The sequence below is a fragment of the Podarcis muralis genome, chromosome 15 (assembly GCF_964188315.1).
Source record: "Podarcis muralis chromosome 15, rPodMur119.hap1.1, whole genome shotgun sequence".
NCBI lineage: Eukaryota > Metazoa > Chordata > Lepidosauria > Squamata > Lacertidae > Podarcis > Podarcis muralis.
Window position 1 is genome coordinate 33,961,644 of NC_135669.1, and position 22,637 is coordinate 33,984,280.

The window sequence follows — 22,637 nt, forward strand, 5'->3', positions numbered from 1 at the left end:
GGGATAATTCATGAAACAAATACCTTCTTGTCTATTAACCTTCTTGTAATTATTAAGAACATAAAACAATCCCTGCTGGATCAAGTCAGTGGCTCATCTAGTCATGTTGTGTAGTAGTTAGAGCATCTGACTAGGACCTGGGAGTCCAGGCTTGAAATCCCTACTTAGACATATGAAGCTCACTGACTGATTTGAGGGGAGGCAGTTGCTGCCTCTCAGCCTAACCTACCTCACAGGGTTGTTTTGAGGCTAAAATGATGGAGGAAAACCAAATGCACAAGCTTGAGATTGTTGGAGACAAAGGTGGAAGACAGACAGACAGACAGATAGCACAGCACCCTGTGTATAAAGCTCACAGAATTATGGAAGTGAGTTGTGGGCAACTTACACCCACCAGGAGCGCTGCTTCAATGTACGGCGTCAGGAAGATTTTGGGCACCACATGGCAGGACAGAGTCTCAAACAAAGATGTGCTCTCCCAAGTTCACGTCCCCAGCATGTTCACAGTCCTGTCTCAGCGGCATCTATGCTGACTTGGTCATGTACACAGCATGGAAGATGACAGGATTCCTATAGACATGCTGTATGCAGAGCTGTCTTCAGGCACCCCTGGCAGACCAACTCTGCGTTACAAATGAGACATAAAAGCTGGCAACATCAACCCTGCCTGTCTAAATCCCTTGCAGACGACCGCAGCGCCTGGAGACAGGTTGTGTATCCACAGCAGTGACCCGAGGAGGACCGACTGCTGAGAGGAGCGCGCAGAGAAGAAATGCCGTGGTGCACCTGCAGCAGCACAACCGGACGCCTTCCTCTGTCCCAGCTGCAACAAAACATGTCTCTCCCATTTTTGGTCTCTACAGCCACAGCAGGCGCTGTGACTCTCCAACAGTTTGGCTTTAGCCCCGAAGGTGCACTCTTCCATTGTCTTCCGAGAGAGAGGCAGATGTCAACATACGTTCATTGTGCCCTGCCCTCAGTGGCCAACCAGACTCCTGGGGGTCTGCCCTCTGCGATTCCCAGCAGCTGGCATTCAGAGGAATGATTATACAGTGGTACCTCGGGTTACAGACACTTCAGTTACAGACGCTTCAGGTTACAGACTCCACTAACCCAGAAATAGTGCTGCAGGTTAAGAACTTTGCTTCAGGATGAGAACAGAAATTGTGCTCCGGCAGCGCAGTGGCAGTGCGAGGCCCCATTAGCTAAAGTGGTGCTTCAGGTTAAGAACAGTTTCAGGTTAAGTACGGACCTCCAGAACGAATTAAGTACTTAACCCGAGGTACCACTGTAAGCTGGAAATGCCAGCGCTGCAAGGCTAGGATTTCACGCATGGGATGGCAAAGCACTTCTCTGCACCTCCCAGCAGGTCAGAGAGGGAAGCTAGCTGCACTGCCTCCCACTTCTCTCCTCAGGTAGCAGGAGGGAAGCTTTCAATCCTCCACCACTCCAATCCCCACATGCGGCTCTTCTGCCTGCTAGGGCTGGGTCATTTTGAAACCTCTCCTCCTCCCTCTCTCCCCCCCCCCAACACTTCACTTTCCAGTCAGGCACCGCCGCGGCCAACCCCGCTGCGCGCAGGCGCAGAGCGCTCCTCGGCTGCAGGCACCGCGCCGGGCAGCCCCTGGCCGAGGCCCGCTATATAAGCGGCGCGGGGGTCCTGCGGCGCTCGCTCGCGCTCGGGGGAGGCTGAGGCGGCGGCAGGAGCAGCGGCAGCAGTAGGAGCAGAAGCAGCAGCAATGGCGGATTTCGACGCTTATGACGACCGGGCCTACAGCAGCTTCGGCGGCGGCCGCGGGTGAGCGCGGAAGGGGAGCGGGGCCGGCTGGGCAGGCGAAGGGAGGCCTCAGGGCCCGGGCGAGGGGAGGAGCGAGGTGGCGGCGGCGGCAGGAGGGCCCGTGCGCGGGGCGGCGAGCGCGTGTGTCGAGGGAGGAGAAGGAGCCTCCGGGCGGGGGAGGCGGGCCAGAGCGAGCGCGGGGTCCGGGAGGGCCGGAGGCGAAGCTTCTGCGGCGGGGGGACGGGTCGGGCCTGGAGCGCCTCTCACGCGGGTGCCAAGAAGGGGCGGGGGAGACGGACCCGGGCTCTGGCGGAAGGGAAGTGGCCCCTGGCGGGAGGAGGTGGGTCAGGGCAAGGGGGATCGAGGAAGGTGTGAGCAAAGGTGTTCCTGGGGCGGGGGGGGGGTATTTTGGGCTCTGGTGGAAGTGGCCTCTGACAGGAAAGGGGGGCTGAAAAAAGGGAGATCCAGGAGGGCATAATTTATGGGAGGAAATGGGCCATGCCTGAGATATCTCTTATGGGAATGGGTAACGGGCTTCGGTGGAAGGTAAGCGGCCTCTGATAAGGGAGGCGGGTCGAGGAAGGTGTAAGCTTGTGGGGAAAGGGCTCCAGCTTCTTTAGTCTCTTAGTGGGGTGTCAAGAGGTGGGTGGTGCTGGGGGGCAGGAAGACTGAGGTTGGTTAAAGGGGAAAGCGGGAGGGGACTCCGTGGGGTGTAAGTGAAGCCTATGGGGAAGAAGTTTCAGGCCTGGATGCTTTTGCATGGGAACTGGGATTGCAGTCCCACGGGAGAAGAAGGGTGAATAAGATGGGTCCTACTTAATTCAGCATCACAGTGACCAACATGATGCTTCTGGAAAGTCCAGAGGTAGACAGGGTGGTGGGCAATAGGAACCTGCTGTAATGCCTGGGCAACTATTATTCAGGTATTTTCTGCCTCTGCTGCTGAAGGTGGTAGCATATAGCTGTCATGACTAGTAAATGGTCTTAAACTTTACAAATGTGTCCATGTCCATGCCCATTGTTGTCCCTGCATTTTGTGGCAGTGAATCCCATAGTTTGTGCCATTCAGTTTTATTTGATGAATAAATTTGAGAGAATCTTCTCCTTACCTACTTTTTCATCTCTGTCAAGTGGTCCATCCCTTACTCTACTTTTTCTTCTAAACTACCCCCCCCCCCTCATATTGTAACCTTTCCATGTAGTTCAATAAGGAGTTCATCCTATATTCTTAGCTCTGGCTTGGGACCTGAGTTTGTTTTCGTAATTGAGTTTGTTCCCCAAGTTGGTGCTTATTTGTGGGCAAGGGAGGTGGTAATTTCAAGGAGTGGGGAGCATATGAGTCATACCATAGGGAAGAATAATATGGAGGAATGGATGGAAGTTGGAGGAAAATGTTGTCTTCTTCTCCACACCCACCCAGCAACTTATAGATGGGTAAGTATAGTATATAGGGAAGGGGGCATAAAAAAGTAACAGTTACTTTGCCTGTTTATTTATTTTTGCTTCCTCTTTTTCCACATCTCATGACTGCATTCACACATAACATTAAACCATAACTGCAGGTCTGTCTTTGTGAGAGAATCTGGAGTTATTGACCAGTCCTATTACTCCAGTAAGAATAATGTGTGATCTCTTATCAGAGAGAAGCTGAGAGGTTTCTATTTTTAATAGTAGAGAGTATATTTGGGATATAGTGCTTTGTAAACTGTTTAAAAGTGGTATAAGTGAGAAAATTATGAAGTTTTATATCTTGTGCACTTAAGAACAGTTATCTCAGCCATTCTCATAACAACCCTGTAGGTTTATCACGATTATCTTCATATAGCGAATATAGAGTGGGGGGGGGGGGGGAGAGTCAGAGTGACTTGCCTGAATAAGTTTTTGAGTGAAGGGGAGGGGGAATGCCCAAAGAAGTCTTCAGTATGTGAAATCATCTGGGTTATCTTGACAGGTTCAGAAAATAGAAAGAACCAGCATAAAGAATTGTCATAAGAAAAAAGCTTTAGGGTCAGTCAAGAAGTACTATGTGTGTTGTGCTCACAAACAAATCTGTGGCTTTGGGAGGTGACCACACTGTTCTAGGTTTACTTACAGAGTAGTAATGGGGAGCTACTGCTTGACTGCATGGTAAGTGTCTACAGGGTTTCATCCTGTCCCCCATTCTTTTTAACACCTGTATGATGCTGCAGGGAGAGGTCATTAGGAGATATGGAGCAAGGTTTCATCAATATGCAGATGACACCCAACTCTTTTTCTCTGTTCCATCTGAAACAGGTGAGGCAGAGTGTTGACTGGACTGGTGGCAGTAATGGGCTGGATGTGGACCAATAAATGGAAAATGAATCCATACAAGATGGAGGTGTGCTTTGGGTTCTTGAACCCAAGAACTAAATGGGGTTGCACTTCCTTGAAAGGCAGGTGGATACCTTGGGATGGTGCATAATACAGCTATGTTACCTGAGGTCCAAGTTGCTTCAGTGGCTAGGCATGTCTACTTCCTGGTTCACCAGCTACACCCATTCCTGGGTAGCCACTGCTACTAGCCATGAGACTATGGTCTACCTCAACTGCAGAAGCATTGTGCTTCTGAATACAAGTTCCTGGGCATCACAGGTGGGCAGAGTGCTGTTGTGCTCATGCCTAGCTTGCAGGCTTCTTACAAGTAGCTAGCTTTCCACTGTGAGAACTGGATAATGAATGAGATAGGCCATTGGCCTGACCCTTCAGGCTCATCTTACAATCGGGGGGGGGGGGGGAGCCTGGCCATAGTAACTCATATTCTCATAACCTCCTGATAAAATTATTGTCCACATCATCTATGTGGAGCTGCCATCACATGTTTCAGAGGGCTACACCCATTTAACACTGATCTTAAAGTCTCAGCACTGGTTGCTAGTTTGCTTCAGAGTACAATTCAATGTACTCTCATCGATGTATAAAGCCTTAAACTACCTGTGATGCAAATATTTGAAGATTGGCAGCCTGGTGTGTGATTCTACTTTGGGATGAAATTGATAAAAGTTGACTAATATGAGAGCTTTCTTTGGGCGCCTTCTCACCTCCCTTCTGAGGTGCATCTAGAGCAGTATTACTTTCGTTTACGGAAGACATAGCTCTTTGTCCAGGCCTGCAGGAGGAGCCAGAGATAGTGATGAGTCATCTAGTTGAGTATTTTGTTTTAATGATTTTTAAAGTAATATTTGTGGTTTTTCCTCTCTAGGACCATTTGGCGAAGGATGGATGATACTTTTCGCAAGTGAATGGAATCACTTTAAACATTTCCTATTCTTTTGCAGGCGGATGGGTTCTGCTAGGAGTTGTAATTTGTTTTCTGGTCTGCATTCAATTTGACTGCGTATCTCTTTAGAAAAGCATATATGCATCTCTTACAAAAATGGTTGTGGGTGTGAAACATACTGGATAGGATGATTTACTTAGCTCCTCAGTTTGCCCCTTCTATCTCATATGTCTTTCCAGGGTGGCCCTTTTTATTTTGTCTACCTTACAGTATGGTTTGTATGGACCGCGGAGAATTTACTATACGTAGTGCTGCTAATGTCAGCATTGCTTGACAGAGTAACATGAGTAAGAAATAGAACAAAGCTATTCCTCAAGGAGCTGCCAAATCAAAATCTTGATAGAGCAGAAGAAAGTAAGATTATGGATCAATCGATAGGTTAAGCAGGAGTGTGGATGAATGGTATGAATCTAGGGGTCAGGGAAGGTAGATCCTTTGGATGTAAGGTGGAGCACAGAGTTCAGATGAAATAGAAATAATGGGATAAGCATAAAAATGAGATTGAAGGTGAAATAGGGGGTGAAATACAGGGTTGTATCCTTTAGGGTAGGGGACGCGGGTGGCGCTGTGGGTTAAAGCCTCAGCGCCTAGGACTTGCCGATCGAAAGGTCGGCGGTTCGAATCCCCGCGGCGGGATGCGCTCCCGTTGCTCGGTCCCAGCGCCTGCCAACCTAGCAGTTCAAAAGCACCCCCAGGTGCAAGTAGATAAATAGGGACCGCTTACCAGCGGGAAGGTAAACGGTGTTCCGTGTGCTGCGCTGGCTCGCCAGATGCAGCTTGTCACGCTGGCCATGTGACCCGGAAGTGTCTGCGGACAGCGCTGGCCCCCGGCCTATAGAGTGAGATGGGCGCACAACCCTAGAGTCTGTCAAGACTGGCCCGTATGGGCAGGGGTACCTTTACCTTTTATCCTTTAGGGTGAGGAGGTAGGTTAAGGCACTTATACATTTATGAGGTGGAGCAAAGGAGAAGTCAATGGCTACTCTTCTGGCTAGTTTTGAATCTAGTGGAGCAGAGACTAATGGCCTTCTGGTCACTTGATGCCTCCCACAAAGGCCCCTGAACAGTATTTTTAGGTGATACTTTTTGTATGGGAGGAATTGCATATGCCTTGCACTGTATTATTCTCCACATTAACATGATCTGGCAGGTGTATGGAGGTGATCTGCTTTGCCACCTGGAGGTTCGTTTCCCCAGCATCTCTGCCAGGCATCTTGCTGACTTGATCATAGCTTTTACCTTTTGCTACAAGGCATAAGAGCTCTGCATTCCTAACCCTTTGCAGTGGCTAAGCATGAGAAAGGAACAAGCAAAAGGCAGAGAAGAGTCTGACTAAAATCAAACAAGGGAGTAGGGCTATGAGGAGTGGCTGATGCTGCTTGTGTGTTGCCTATGGCAGTGTTTCCCAACCTTTTTTGGGCAAAGGCACACTTGTTTCATGAAAAAAATCTCAAGGCACACCACCATGCCAGATGCGGAAAAGTCACTTTTTACTTATGTAAAAAAAAATAAAAAAATAGTAACAGCATAGAAGGTAATGGTTATCTCTTTGATGTCTGATGGGAGGGCATTCCACAGGGCGGGCGCCACTACCGAGAAGGCCCTCTGCCTGGTTCCCTGTAACCTCACTTTTCACAGTGAGGGAATTGCCAGAAGGCCCTTGGCACTGGATCTCAGTGTCTGGGCTGAACGATGGTGGCGGAGACGCTACTTCAGGTATACTGGACCGAAACCGCTTAGGGCTTTAAAGGTCAGCACCAACACTTTGAATTGTGCTCGGAAAGGTACTGGGAGCCAATGTAGGTCTTTCAAGACTGTCGTTACGTGGTCTCGGCGGCAGGTAGCAGCGCTCACAGCTTACGGACTGCACCGTGTAACAGGTGTCTGGCCCAGCAGCCTAAGGCGGACAAGCCACTGAAACAGGCATTCAGAATCCATTCATTTCATAAAACCTGCAGGGCTCAATCTCTGTGTTTGTGTATGTGTGTGTTTCTGTTTTGCCCAAGGGTCTGGGGGTGGGAGAGAGCTCTTTAGCATGATGCTTTTAAAACAATTAAATTATCAACAAACAAACCTGATGATACGAATAGCAACGTCAGGTGCTACGGGGGGGGGGGAGAAGGGGGCCTACTCAGAAGTAAATACTGCGTCCAGGCGCAATTAGCGCTGATTTAAGGTGCACCAAGACTGCCTAAAAACCTCACCAAAGATATGCAACAAAGCGCTTCGTTGCAGAGGGGAGAGTTTGTGCACCGTGGAGGCTGGAGGGCTTCTATTCTACATGCGGGGGTTGGGGGGGCGAGGAAAATGTGCTCCGTGGTGGGGCGGGGAAGGCAAAGTTGCAAAAGCGCCCTGCTCCTTCTTCCGCGGAGGGAAACGCTCCTGCGGAGGCGAGAGGCAGCGAGGAGGCGACGAGGTGAAGCTTTTGTGAGGTAGGGAGAGGAAAGACGGGGGAGGGAACCCAAGGAGGATTTGCACGAGAGGGAATGAAGGGGAAACGCGCCTCCCACGTGGAGCACTTTTCCCCGGGAAATGCACAGGGTGGGGTCGTGGCTGATCCGTGCTGCGCGCTCGCGTCGTGCGGCCCAAAGTGCTGCAGGATCGCCAATGCAAGACCCCCTTTTAAAACCTCCCCCTCCCCCAGCTCTGGAAAAAAAGGGGGAAGGGGATGGCGTCGGCGTCGGGGTGCGGAGGCTGCCCGTGCCCGGCCAGGCGTCGGTGGCGGTGTCAGCGCTGCTGCAGTGGCTGCTCCTCCTGCGAGCAGTGAGTGGAGCGCAGCCGCAGCGGCGGCGGGGGGCGCGCGCGCTAGGGCGCAAGGCTGGTGGTGGCGGCGGGGAGCCCGGCGGAGGAAGGAACTTGTCCCTTCCCTCTGGACTCGCGCCCCCCGCAGATGTTGCGCCCGGTGCGACTGGCACCCCTGGCACCCCCACGCTACGCCACTACTCCCACGGCACACTAGGCAACGTCCGGCGGCACACTAGTGTGCCGCGGAACACCGGTTGGGAAACACTGGCCTATGGAAAGGGAAGTGAACATTTGGTACTTGGAGCTTACTTTTCAGTTCGAGTTTATCAAACTGGGAAATGAGCTGATTACAGTATGGGTGTAGTCTAAGATGGAAAACTCATCAGTGTATGCCAGATTTTATCGTCTCCAGCATTTGTTCACTAGCATTCTTATTTAAAGGCTCCTGAAAGCAGTAGGTAGGCATAATACCTTGGAAATTGGTTGAGCTGTTTACTGCTGCCTTTTGCAAAAATGCTGACTGCTGTGGCTGTATTAGTCTCAGTGCAATTAATTTCAGTAATTAAATAATCTAAGTTAAACTTTTGAACACAGCTGGGACACAAGCCTGAAAAAGTTTGTTCAGATTTGCTGAAGATAACAAACAGCACATGTTGATAGCCCCTTTATTGTACTGTATTGGTAATTTCCTAGTTCCTTAAGTTGCAATTTCAAGTGCTATCAAACTGCAGTGAAACAACCTAATTCTAAACATTCAGTTGCAGCCATTCTGTAACTATATGTTAAAGTTATTGCCCCCATTTCTGGACTGGAAATTAGATTTAGGTCTGCAGCAAAAATATTTTTGATTCTGTTCTGGCAGAAAGTGTACTGATGCATTGCAGCGCGCCTTGAGCTCTTGTCACACAGGGGTGTCTAGAGAAGTGCCTGCTCCCATTCCAGCTGGTCTCTGGGTTTCCTGCCACCAGATGTGACAACAGGAGGATATGTTAGTCCTGTTTGTTCAGTTTCCCCCAAAGTGGTTTCATTTGTGCTGAGCTTACAGTTATTTATTTATCAAGATAAGACTCTTTTCTCCTTTCAGGCTGTTTGTATGTTAAATTTTTACATTACTTTGTATTCTATTGTTTCATTGTTGTTTTAATAATAGTCTGCTGTTATTTTAGTTTTATGTGATTGTAAACTGTAATAAATTGTTGGCTGCAGCTGATGAAAACTGTAATCAAAAATATGCGAGGGTCACAGGTTAGCTGGTAGAGGCTACGTATACTTTTTTATGGGTGTTATGCACATCTGTTGAACCTAGTATTGTATCTCAGCTTTATAAGCTGCCTCACCTTTGAAAGGAGGTGGTGTTTTCCTATTAGAGAGGCAGTCAGAGTGATACGACTTTGCCTCTTCTTTCCTCACTCTTTATTAATGGCATTGACTTCATAGCTGGCAGCTGTGCTTGTTCTAATGAGTATTATACCGGTGCCAGTGATATGCCAGGAGTGAAATTGAGGCCATTTGCATGAAGACTTCCCCTCAAGAAGACTTGATCCAGGGCTAGTGATTCATCCAGGCTAGGGCAGACCCCATGGGAGTGAGAGGGAGTTGAGAACTCTCTTTATAGCTAGGGAAGAATCATGAATCTTCCACAATCATCACATGCTCTTGTGCTGCAAGGGTGATAGCATTATGTTAGTTATTAATTTCATTGGATTCTGCAGTAATATGGACTTTAGAAAAGTTGTATCTTAAAATAGTATGTTGCCTCTATGTAGGCGGCTGGTAAATTTTTGACAAGGAAATTGAGTTCTCATCAGAAAGCTATACAGAAGCATTTATGGTTGTGGTTTTTTTAAGAGTAGATTGTGTTTAGGGTACATCATGTCTACATGCATCATTCTAAACATCCTTTCTTGCAGAGTGTATCAGATAATTTGCTTTTTACCTAGTTCCCATTTCCTTTATAGTCTCTGTCTTGATGGAATAGCAATTTCCACCCCTGGCTAACCAACTTCATAAATTTAGATGGCTACAGATTGTCATTAGGAAACATGATGGGATAGGTGTGTCACTGGGAGTATCTAGGGGGGAGTCTTCATCCAGGGCTCATAGTGCTGAGGTTGGTTTGCCAGTCAACTGGGTTGAGTAACTGTTCTTAAAGTGTGTCTAATGTGACATCTTTATGAGTGTCCTTATGAAAGCACATGAATTAGTCATGGTTGGCTCATAAGACCAAGTCACCCTTCCAGAAAATAGTTCATCGTCTCTTCATAGGACTGGTGGTGACATGCTTCATCAGTCTGTTGCCTCTGTTAGTTGTGAAGAATTCTACCAAGCCCAACCTATTTATGGCTAGTTGATGTGGAAAGGAAGACACAAAGCAAGACGGGCCAGTTTCCCTAAGCTCTTTGTGATCGAACTCCATAAGACAAATATAATTTGTCACCCATTGATAAACGTAGTGGGCATATCCATGAGACTATACTGCTGGCATTGCTGTTATACGTAAGGTATCCATGATGTGAGTTTTAATGCACAGTTGGGTGCAGGTAAAGTAGATCTTTGCACGTGTTCTAGCACTGAACCAACTGGTTTCTCTTTTTCTTTTTCTTCTTGTAAGAAAAACTGAGTAGGTTATGGTGACTGCTTCTATTTAAGAAGTAGATTTAGGACTGATAGGACCGATAAGCATTTGATACAGTACAGTCTCTCAACAGCACCACACTCAACTACACACTTACCCTGTCCTAGCTTTCAGTATCTTTTCTTTTTCAATATGTATTTAAGTTTAGAAATGGTCTTAGTTTAGACTATCAATTTAGTTAACCTTAGTTGGAAGGCATCTTTTTATGTTTTCTAATAGCATTACTGTACTTGAATATTTACCTAGGCATATCTGCACCTTTTCTGCATTGCTTTTCATGTTTAAAAAAGGCAAAGAGCTCCAGGTATATTTGGAATTGGCCAGTTGACACCTGTGGCTTCTTTCTAGGCATATCAAGCATGTTGATCAGGTGAAAAGAAGGCAACTGGGATGTATTCCAAATGGAGGACTGATAAAATATCCAAAAGCGTTTGGCTAGCATCTGTCCAAGTGCTGCCCTCCTAACTGAGAAGTTAGCTCTCTCCCTTCATCCTTCATTGTTCTTGAAATCTGCTGCTTTTTGTGTGCTCGCATAGTAGTTTTTCTTAGCAGTTATGTGCCACTTATCTAAAACGCTTGCTGCCCTAGCAGAATTTTTGACTGGGGCATTATACCAAAAAGTACAGTGGGCACTTGGGTTGCGAACATGATCCGTGTTGGATGCACGTTCGCAACCTGCAGCGTTCTCAGCCAACAGCGACGCGGGTTGTGATTTGGCACTTATGTGCAAAGCGTGATTTAGCACTTCTGCGCATGCGCGACTGCTGAAACCCGGAAGTAACCCATTCCGGTACTTCTGGGTTTCGGCAGTCCGTAACCCGAAAAAACATAACCTGAAGCATCTGTAACCCGAGGTATGACTGTATTTTAACTACAAATACATGCTTTGGCTGTGGAATAGTTTTCTTCCCATAAGGACTGCAGAAAGATTGTCTTGGGAAGGGCATAGGCAAGTAGGGTGCCCTCCTTGCCTGTTAGAACATTCAAAAATAGAGGTGTGCAGGTCTACAATGCTTTGTTACTAAACCTTTCAGGTCCACCAATTAGAACTGGAGCCTGGGCTCGCTTACTTTCTCCCTTCTTCAACCCTCTTCCCTTTCCCCTTTTATTTCATGCATTTTAGACTGTAAGACTAGGGACTGCCAATCCCTAGCAGATTGTAGCCAGGGACTGTCAATCTGAGAGCCTTTTCAGCTAAAGAGCAGGGTTTAAATGTTCTAAATAAATACGCAAGTACCAATCTACATCTGAGTCACTAGAGATAGGATTCCAATACAGCTTTAAAATTGGCTAGCAGAGCTATACAAAGATGTAGTCAATAGGGCTGGGCTGTATATTGATACATAGCCCAAAACAGGTTTGAAGCTCATATCATGATACCAGTTTCATATTTTTTGACCTGTCAATACATCACAAATAATGATAAATATGTTTGTGCTATGCAAAAAAAATCACAGTATGGGAAAAACCATGAAGCCAGCCAATGACTACACAGCTCCATCCTTATTTTACACATTGTAATAGATCCTGATGTGTAGCTAGTGATATATTGCGGTGTTGAAAACCAGATATTGCCCAGTCCTAGAAAGCCTACCAGTTAATACTGGCTTAAATAGGCTTGGAGATTATCTATCAGCACAAGGCTAGCCATATCAGCAAAGTGTTCTGTACTTGCTCTTCTTAAACTGTTGGGAGTCCCAAATTGTAGCTGCAGCTCATCCAGAGCTCTTGTCAGTACATCCTGATCTACCTCCTGCCTGCCCTGTGTATAAAATGGCCTGCATATGGTTAGTAGTATGTCATTTTTTAACTGCCTGTCAACATCTTCCATCACGGACACCAAATGACAGAGCCAGCTGGTTAGAGCCACCTTGCTGTTCCAGATGCCTTTCAAGATGATGAGGTTGGTTTTATGCACTCCCGATTCAGTCAAGTTAACAAATTGAACACCATGTGTATATGAATTAATTTTGTATAAAAAGCAAGTTGCCCTTGGGTTTCAACTCATGCTCACGAAACCCTCCTGCCTGTACCAAGTGTCCTGCACTGAAAGGTTGAGGAAAGTTGCCCCCTTCAAATCTTTGAACCACATTGAGTAGATGTGCATAGGATCAGGCAGCACAGTGATTGAACTTGGCATGGCTGACTGCTGTTCTTCATACTTGGGGAGCTGCAGAGAACTGCATTTGTTCACAGGCATCTGTTGTTGGGGCTGCACTGTGTGGCTAATTAATAGCAATATTTTAGTTAAAAAGGTACCCCTGCCCGTACGGGCCAGTCTTGCCAGACTCTAGGGTTGTGCGCCCATCTCACTCAAGAGGCCAGGGGCCAGCGCTGTCCGCAGACACTTCCGGGTCACGTGGCCAGCGTGACAAAGCTGCATCTGGCGAGCCAGCGCAGCACACGGAAACGCCGTTTACCTTCCCGCTGGTAAGCGGTACCTATTTATCTACTTGCACCCGGGGGTGCTTTCGAACTGCTAGGTTGGCAGGCGCTGGGACCGAGCAGCGGCAGCGCACCCCGCCGCAGGGATTCGAACCGCCGACCTTTCGATCAGCAAGTCCTAGGCACTGAGGCTTTAACCCATATACCCAATTAATACAAAAACTCTACTTTCTGTGCCCCTGTGTCTGTATACATTAACACCCTCCTTTCTCTCTACTGGCTAAATTTGAATTGTCAACAACAGCATAGTATAACTGAGATACAGCTCTACTGTAACATCTCTTTCCTGCCTTCCCCACACGGAGCATCCTTGCTGCTCCCTGATCCCAGTAGCATTCTGGCCTAGGCTCTAATTCTGTGCTTGTCAACAGATCTCGTGGCAGTGCTGGTGTTGGCCCACGTAGACAGAAAGAGCTTCCAACAGAGCCCCCCTTCACAGCGTACGTTGGCAACCTCCCTTTCAACACGGTCCAAGGAGACATCGATGCCATTTTCAAAGATCTCAGTGTAAGGAGTGTGCGATTAGTTAGAGACAAAGAGACAGATAAATTTAAAGGTAGGTGCTTCTATGTCTCTCCTTCATAACCAAGTTTGAGGTAGAGAGGCAGCTGATTAGTGGTGAGAGATACCTGGTTTTAAGGTGCACATGCCATCTTAAGTAGTTTTCAGTCATACTCTGCTAATCAAGAGCTACCTGAAGATGATGGGGATTAAAACTGGGACCTTCTCCCTGCAGAGCATGTGCTGTACCATTTAGCTTTCATAGTCTGCTTACAGTCATAGAAAGAACAGGCAGTCTCTGGTGGTCACTCAGCTTAACTTCTCTGAAGACATTTGCTTTGGGGGAGTTTTGTGTGGGAACACATTGTCCTTCAGGTTTGCTTACATGTTCTCTCCCCCATCTCTCAAATCTCCTTATTCTGTTTGCAGAAGTGAGGGAAGGGGTTGGGGAACAGGATGGAAATCAGTGGTACCTCAAGGAGACAGATCATCTCATGAACTTCTGTTTGCCCTGATATCCTAGTTTGACTTCCTTGCCTAACAGCCCACTTGTGTACACTGTCTGGGTTCACAACTTTCCAAATACTGAGATGAAAGTTGGCTTCTGTTTTTTGTTTTGTTTTTAATCTCTTTCTGTCTTACAGGATTTTGTTACGTAGAATTTGATGAGGTTGAATCACTTAAAGAAGCTCTGACATACGATGGAGCAGTAAGCTTACCATTTTTGTAAAATAGTATTTGAAAATTGATAGCTGCCCTTGCTGGAATGACTGGTGGTAAGATTTCTCCTCCTCTTCTTCTGCGTCCAACAGCTTTGGGGGGACCGGTCACTCCGAGTGGACATTGCCGAAGGCAGGAAACAAGACAAAGGTGGCTTCGGTTTCAGAAAAGGTGGCGGCCCAGAGGACAGAGGTGATGTTTAAATAGCTGCTCTTTAATATATGGCAAATTGGAATGAGTGCATTAGTGCTGCCTTAAACTAGCATGTGCGTATGTATAATATTAAGCTTTCAGTTTAGTTACCTACCACTTTTCAACAGTAAACTGTGCCCAAAGTTGCTCACAATAAGTTAGTATTATATAAATGTTAGTATTATCAAAAGACAAAACATTTGGGGGAAAACTTTCTGTATTGAACTTCAATAAATTCAAAGACAAGAAACACAGTTAAATACATATGGGAAAAATTAGTCTTAATGGTGGAACAATCTAGAGTTTGTGATAATGTATTATTGGAGTGGTGTAATCTAGACTTCATGCACCACAAGTTCAGAGCTAAATCAAAACAAACAGGCCAGTAAATAAATCAAGAAGCTAATCAGTTTCTAGTCTTGCTGCGCTCCAGGAGGCCACAGCAGTTCAGAAGAGGTGGGCAGCCTAGATCGGGGTAGGCAGAAGGTAGTTTGTGATCTAGATATTTGGGTGATTCGTGGTTTATTGGCAAGGATTTCTGACTTCTAGTTGTTTAACAATAGCAACAAGCAAAATGACATACCTAAATTAGATTGCTGAAATCAAGAAATCTTGGAATATAAATCTAAAGCATTTAAACACACATACACAGAGTGTACTGTCTAAAAGGCAAACAATATTTAACAAGAAATTGATTTATGTGTGGAAGGACTGAGTTCAGTTCACTTTTTGGGCTCAGAACAAATTTCATGCGCTCAGCAGTTGCATAGAGGCACCCTGTTCTTTAATTCTAAGGGTATGTCTTTTGCACCTGGCTCCAGCTGACAGAGTTCCAGTAAAACGCAAATTAGATCCTGCAAGCTTGAACATTGCCCTCTACTGGGCTGGGTGGTTCACAGCTGGTTCCAGGAGTGGCTGGTGGCAGGCAGCAAAAGGGAGTGGCAGTGGTGGCAAGTCCTCTTCTCCAACCTCTCTGGTGCTCTGGCTGCAAGCCAGGTCGTGTTGCACACCAAGTGGCCATATCGTGTGCCAGCAAATGCCTGCTTAGGAGACTTCAAGTGTTCTTGGATGACTCTTCCAAGTACGAGAATCTCATAGGTAGGCACGGAGCCAGGCAGGTGAGTAGCTTTATCTCCTTAAAGGCTGGCATGGGAGGAACCTCAAGGAAGTAAACTGAAGGAGAGTGACTCGGGGAAGGAGCTACCTAGGCTCAATTATAATCTGAGGAGCTGCAAGCAGTGACTTTTCAAGGTGTGGTAGTCACAAAAGCAGTTTTGACTGAACTGTGGCCAGAGATTTGGGTCTCCCTGCATGCTCCTGTGCATCAATGAGAAATTGAATTGGAGGGAATATTCTTGCTTTCTTGGCTAACTGGAGGGCAAGGAGAATAAATAGTTTGCCTCAACCTGCCTTTTTCCATTTTGCTTGAAAGCAAATGTGTCCTAATGTACTGCCACTCCGCAAACATGGGAGGTGACTGCTTAGCTCTGATGGTAGGCAGATGCTCACAAAAGGCTTAGTGTAGACTGGTAGGCCAGCCATTGAAGACATGAGTTCCCCCCAACTATGTTGAGTTTCCCCCAACTAAAGTTAAGTATGGAGTTTAAAACTACGTGGGAAAACAAGATTGGCATGGTGTATCTTGAGGCGCTAAAGTAGAAATGAGCAGTTAACTCATAACCTATTAATGATTTAATTGGCGTCTTCAAAACCGTGGCATCTTACTGCTCTGAGTAATGCTGGACTGTTTTAATGCTGCCGCCTCTTTTGTTCTAAAGAGCTCCAGGCTCACACAGACAGATTTGAACAGCTGTATGTGTTTTGCTAGGCAGAAAAGTATCCGGAGCAGAAAGGTATTTCAAAGGCTGGGCTATTTCATGTTATGGCTCTCTCTAAAACAAAAGGAGGCAGCAGCGTGAGCTCACAAGTGTTCATCTACTATTTTATTAATACCATACAGTTTGAGCTGTTGGATCCAAAAGGAAACAAACTTTTTTCTTGTTTAACTTACATCAAGAACCTTGAGCTTGCTAATGCTCTACTTCATAGCCTGGGCAACCACATGTGTCACAAGGTTGAGTGCTCCCAGATAAAGGTGCAGCAGCTGAGACTGTTTGTGTAGTAGATATTGTTGCAGAATATGTGCCATCTTCCTAACCTTAGCAGGTCCCCTCTGCCTCTTTGTGTAGTTTTGTGATGTAAGTGGTTTAAGTGCATCTCAGCTCAGGGAAATAACGGAAAAGCTGCCTTTGAACTTTTGCGTTTTCTGAAGATGCTGGCACTTCACAGGTCTCCTCATTGCAACCTTCCTGCCCAGGCCTGGATGGATGAGCCTCCTTCTTTGAGAGCTAAGAGCGGTGTCCTTTCCTGGGTTTTCATGTGCCAACCATACCTCTGATCTAGACACATTCCCCTGCAGAGTACAATTGCCCGATGTTTGTGAATGTGAGGATTGCACTGGGCTGAGAGAGCATTGGGATTTCCGCCCACTGGCAGTGGAACCTTTTAGATCTTCCCACCTTCCCCATTGACCCCTGCTTGCAATGTGGCTTTCTTTTTAGGCATGGGCGGAGGAGGTCCACGGGAACCACGAGGAGGTGGATGGGATTCCAGAGAGGACTTCAGTTCTGGTAGCAGTATTTCTCCATTTTCATTTTCCTGATTCCTTCTCGTCCCTTACCCCACCAAAAAAATGTTTTTATTTCCTTTTGCCTTTCTCTGTCAGACATGCCTGTGACCACAGATCATCCTATGGCAGTCTGGTTGGCCACTAAGGCAGAATCCCAAAACTTTATCTGGATGTTTCTTAATTTTTGAAGACAGTGGCAAAAGGTTGCAAGTCGTCTGTGTTCTGTTTTGATTTGAAGGATCTCAATGTCTAGTCCTAGTTGGGGGGGGGGGAGTTGAAAGTCTTTGAAGACTTGAGGGCATGAATAAGTGTTGGATCTTTTTGACAAATACAAGTACCTGAATTGCTTTCAGAAGGCATGGCTTGGATTGTGCAGTTCTGAGTAACTCAGTCTTAGCATCAGCTGGGACTCTGCTTCCATCTGTCTGTCTCTTTTTGGTGCACACAACACTTCTGGATCCTGTAATAAAAGCATCAGGCCCACTGGGTGAGAAGTAGATGAGGATAGGCCCAGGTAGCTTATCCCCCCCCCCCTTCTTGAAAGCTTACTAACTTGCCTTTCAGCTGAACATGCTGGATTGCTTCTTTCCTCTTGCAATTTGGCCAGATGCAATTGGAAGGGGTGGTATAAATATATGCTCTGGCTGTAGGACTAAGTTGGCTCCATCAACTGGGCAGAACAGCTCAAAGCGGGGTGTGTGGATTGCTGGATTGCTTCTTTCCTTTTATTCCTGTTTATTGCTACACAGCACTAAACTAGCAAGATGTTTTTTGTATGTACAATCCAACCTCCGCAGCTACCTTGATGAGGGTTATTCCTGTTTAACAGATGAGAATCTGGGAGTATAAACCAAATGCTTGTGGCTACGCATTGTGTTCATGGCAGATGGTTGTACTTGAATTTCAGCCACATTCTTGCACAAGAAGATGCTGGAGGCATCCCATAGTGGCTGGAGATTGTAAGATCATCTTATCCTCAAGTAGTTCATTCTTCCCTCTCCTGTCCTGCTCCTGATGCACTTAGACTGCTTTTTCCTTGTATTTGATCATGTTTCCACCCCCACCCTCCTTTTGGCCAGAAAATTTTCAAACTTAACTCTGTAAGCCTCTGTAAGTCTAGTAGTAGTGGTGGTAGTAGTATTTATTTATTAGTAGTAGCATTTCAATTAATATACTGCCCTTTAACAGAAGATCCCAGGTCAGTGTACAACATTAAAAACACATTACAGAATGTCAGTGATAAAAACATAATAAAAAGCATACTGACAGACAGCCTAATAATAAAGTAGTCATTATAATTACAGCCCATGCATTTTTCTCTAGTCAGAAATTTGGGGTTTCTTCTAGCATCCTTGCATAGGTATGCATATGTCAGTTGGTGCAAATTATCCTCCCATCTTATTTTTGAGAGTACTTGCAATAGGGATGGATTGCCTGTTGGTCATAAGAAACCTCTTAGCAAAAATGCATGTATGCATCTTGATTTTAGCAGCAAGGATTACCTTCTTTCCAAAGCAACCACTCTTGCATCAGTGCATTCATACTTGACACTCTCCAAAAGGAAGAAATCGTATGGGATCGTGATTTCAGGCTGCAGCAATCTTACATTGCAGTCTGCAGGTGTGAACCTTTTCTCTTTCTTTGATCCCCCTCATAATATCAACAATCTATTTTTAAAAAAAAACAAAAAACCTCTTCCTTTTGCAAGGAAATCTAACGCAGCAACCCAATCAAACTAAGAGAATGAAATAAGCACTTGACAGTAAAATCAAGAGCGCCAAGTTTTTACACCACCACCAAGAGCCACGGCATAGCATCGGCACCAGGCAATCCTCAAAAAAAAAAAAGCCATGCCTTTACGTCTCAACGAACCTTGGACAGCATTAGGGCCCATACATGTCCTCACTGTTGGAGGAGCTTTTCACTTTCTGTAGCTAGTTATATGAAACGGCAGAGTGCCTCTTCTCTTCCTGTTTCGTGGCCGTCATCTCCTAGCCCAATCTCTCCAGTGCATCCTGCTTAACTAAAACCACTTCTGTCTCTTGGCAAGCCACGCATGCCAAGCTGGTCCTTCGGCCACCACTCTTCAGCAAGATGCTCCCGCAGGTTGGATGAAGCTGCTGGTGGGTTTGCCTCTGTGAGAAGCAAGGCTGTTGCTTCAGACACGTCCAAAGAGCTGGTGCTTACTGCCGCGTCTCTCCCGACAGGTTTCAGAGATGACGACTTCCTGGGAGGCCGGGGAGGCCGGACCCGTCCCGGGGACCGGCGAGGAGGAGCAGCCGGTCCACCCATGGGAGGCACCGGTCGCTTCAGGGATGGGCCTCCAGTGCGTGGCGCTTCCATGGATTTCAGAGAGCCAACTGAAGGTGGGCAGCCTTTGCTTTCTCCTGCATTTTGGCCCAACTGAATTGCTACTGTCCACCACTCTTGGCCTGCAGCATTCAGTGATGTCATCTGGAGGGTCGCACATGAATTGCGGCGACACTGATACACCTTGATTTTGAAATCCTTTTTGGTTTCATTCATTTCAACAGAGGTTTGGACTTGTGAGTATGAGACATTCCAGAGTAGCAGGCCATAATCGTCTTCTATAATAGATACACTGGAGAGTCTTATGGATCTCTTAAAGGCACCTGGCATGAGGTTTTGCAGGGGGGGGGGGGATGCTACAGTCCATGTAAAATACATCACACACTTGCAAGGATAGTGAGCAGAGGATATAAGGCTTTGCCAGTGGCAAAGAGATGAACATGATAGGGGATATAAGGCTTTGCATTTTTTGCTCTCAGTTCATCTGCCGCCTTGAGGACTTCTCTGCTACCTTCATGCATTTGAAGTGGGCTCTAGCCTTATACCAAATATAGGATCCTGCGGTCCTCCAGATCTTGTTAGACTACAACTCCTGTTGTCCCTGACCACTGTGCATGCTGGCCGGGGCTGATGGGAGTTGGGAGTTCAGCACCTGGAGGCTTCCTGTCCTTGATCAATCCGTCACAGGTGCCCTACGATCCTTTGTGCGGCGGGGCGTACATTGGCTCACGGGACCGCCTGAGCTGCATCTCAAGCAGAAATGTTTCTTCTCTTGCAGAGGAAAGAGCCCAGCGGCCCAGACTCCAGCTCAAGCCCCGGACGGTCGCCACTCCTCTCAATCAAGTAGCCAACCCCAATTCTGCCATCTTTGGTGGAGCCAAGCCGAGGGAGGAAATAGTAAAGGAAGAGCAAGAATGAGCTTGAGGGGTGGGATGCAATGGGAGGGGGCGGGCGGGAGAAGGGGGTTGAGGGAGGGGACTGGGGGTGGGGGTGGGAGACAAAACGCAAGACAGCCCAGAGTGTCTAACTGTGCTCGGAACATTAACCCTGCAACCACCATTCCTACCATCTGACACCTGTCCTCCTTGAAACAGAAAAGGAAAAATCCAAACAAAACAAACCAGAGCTTGCGAATGCATGTCAGCTGTTAACAAGTGGTTTTTAGTACGTTCTTGGCTTTGCTGTATCTAGTGCCTGCATTGTCTTAAGTTTCTCCCTCTCCCCCCCCCCCCCCCGCAAGCCATTTCTCCCAAACCCAGCACATGGCTTCTGGCCAATAAAGCGCTGCCCTCTTCCACAGAGGTCGACTTCTCTTCCCCCGGGGTGTTGCTTTCACCTTTTCTTCCTCTCTGGCTCTTCCCACTTCCGAGACACCCGGGTTAGGGTTCAGTCCTGCTGCTCCACGTCATTCCCTTCTGCCTTCCACGGTGCTTCTCTACCTCCACTGCATGCTTACCACCGACAACCTCGTGGCCCCTCAACTCCGAGGAGTCCCGGCCAAGCGGAAGACGTCTCGAGCTCTAGAATACAGCCCCTGTAGAATTAGCTTATGCAACACAACGTTAAATAGGATTGCCACCCGTTAGCCCTTAGGCACTTTGGAATAATATATGTATATATATATACTGTATAAAATCAGTTCCACCCCTCCCCTTCCCGGCAGTGCCGCCAGCACCTTGCAGACCCCTGCCTGGGGATGAGTTGCGTGTCAGCAGCCAAATCTAGACAGGGACCCCTGCTCTGCTGCTTCCTTGACTTGGCCTGCCAAGTTCTCCCTGGCCCTGGAAGCTCGTGCCTCCTGTAGCACCCAAGGACTGTCTTCTTCCAGAATTTTCTTGCGTTTTCTTTTTACATATTTGCTAACCACTTTTTAACTAGTTTCTGAAACCAATAAAGTTTACTTTCCTTCCTTCCTTCCTTCCTTCCTTCCTTCCGCTCTGTTTCGAAGGAAACGGCTCTTGACTCTGCCCTTCCAGCATTCAGCTCTTGTCTCTTGGGCTGCCGTGCAGAACTTTGCTTTGCTTTCGTGCTTCGCCTCTCAAACAGACGGGAGGGGGTGACGCTCTCTTTGGATTGCAGAACCCCAGTGTCTTTGTGCCGCTAAAGGCAACAGGTGATTGCAAACCCCTGTCTCTCCATAACGGAAGGATTCTGCTTGAAAAGGTTTGATGGCGCACTTAAAGAGCGAGCAGAATACCGAGCCATTGGGTGACCAAGAAGGGAGCTGTTTCTCGCTCGCAGGTTATTGCTTTCAGTGTGAGGTCTGGTCAAGGTGTGAACACCTGCAGTGCCTGACATGGATGCTTAGGGTATCCGGTTGTAGCTTTGGAACAGGTAGAATTGAAAGCAGCAGATGTGTTATTCTTCCTCTCCCCTTAAAAAAAAAAAAAGACATGTCCATTGTGTAAAAACAGGTTCCAATTTGTATAGGCAAATGTTCCAAGGGCTAGCCTCCCCTTGGATATCATAGTATAAATGTCTCTTCCTGCCCCTGTCTTTCAGTCCACTTCTAAGAATAAGAACCATTTGTCTAACACTACTTTTCTTTCGAGACATGCATTTTTTTGTGTGTGTGTATGTGTGTGTGGTTGTGTTCCAATCGAAATCCATCCAGTAGCCGCTCTTCCGTTCAAAATGTGGAAGACCTGAGATTTTAAGAGCAAAAGCAAAAGAAAAGAGAAAAAAAAAGAGGATGTCCATGCAAAACTCACCTGGTAGTCAACCCGTTTGACTTTTAAACGTGTAAAGACAAGTTTCCAAACACTCAACACATTCTGCTTCATGACAAAGTAAATTTATGGATATGGTATTTTGTGAATGAACTTTTAAATAAAGAAAACATTAAGTAATATTTAAGACTGGTCTGTGTTGAAGTCTGTTCACCATCTGGGCAGAGAAGAGTTGTCGGGGCTGTCAGATTTGTTCAAGGGGCAGCAGTTTATAGAATGGAAAACCAAAGAATGTTCTGCAGACACGCTCTAGTAAATTTTCTTGCAAAAATTAAAATGTCTATCCTAATTGCATTCCCCCCCCCCCCAACAATCCCGCTTAACAGGTGTTGGATAAGGCATTGTAGAAGGAACCAGTGATAACAGAGCTTGGAAAATTGACAAAATGGGACCTAAAATGAAATGTTAGCAATGTGGGGTTGAGTGTGCCTGTGTGCTAGCTATCCTGTTTTTGGGATACCCCATTCCATTCCCTCTTCCCTCCTCACTGCCACCAAAGAGTTGGTCAGCATTCCATGGTCACTGAGCATGCTCAGTCTTCACTGGGTTCAGGTTCATTCTAAAAAAAATTATTCTACAAAACAATGGGGCTCCCCCAGGCCTACTGATGCATGGTGCATGGATGACGCGGTTTTGGCTACAAAAGCTTTGCCACT

The 22,637-nt window shown here is 46.8% G+C and overlaps 1 protein-coding gene across 1 annotated transcript; it reads left to right on the forward strand.

The window, feature by feature from the left end:
* Positions 1-1,641: 1,641 nt before the first annotated feature.
* On the forward strand, positions 1,642-22,108 carry EIF4H (eukaryotic translation initiation factor 4H). Its single transcript, XM_028707485.2, has 7 exons — positions 1,642-1,798; positions 13,272-13,456; positions 14,046-14,110; positions 14,214-14,313; positions 16,875-16,943; positions 19,150-19,308; positions 20,031-22,108. The coding sequence occupies exons 1-7, from the start codon at positions 1,740-1,742 to the stop codon at positions 20,168-20,170; spliced, it is 777 nt and encodes a 258-aa protein (XP_028563318.2). The 5' UTR covers positions 1,642-1,739; the 3' UTR covers positions 20,171-22,108.
* The last annotated feature ends 529 nt before the right edge of the window (positions 22,109-22,637 follow it).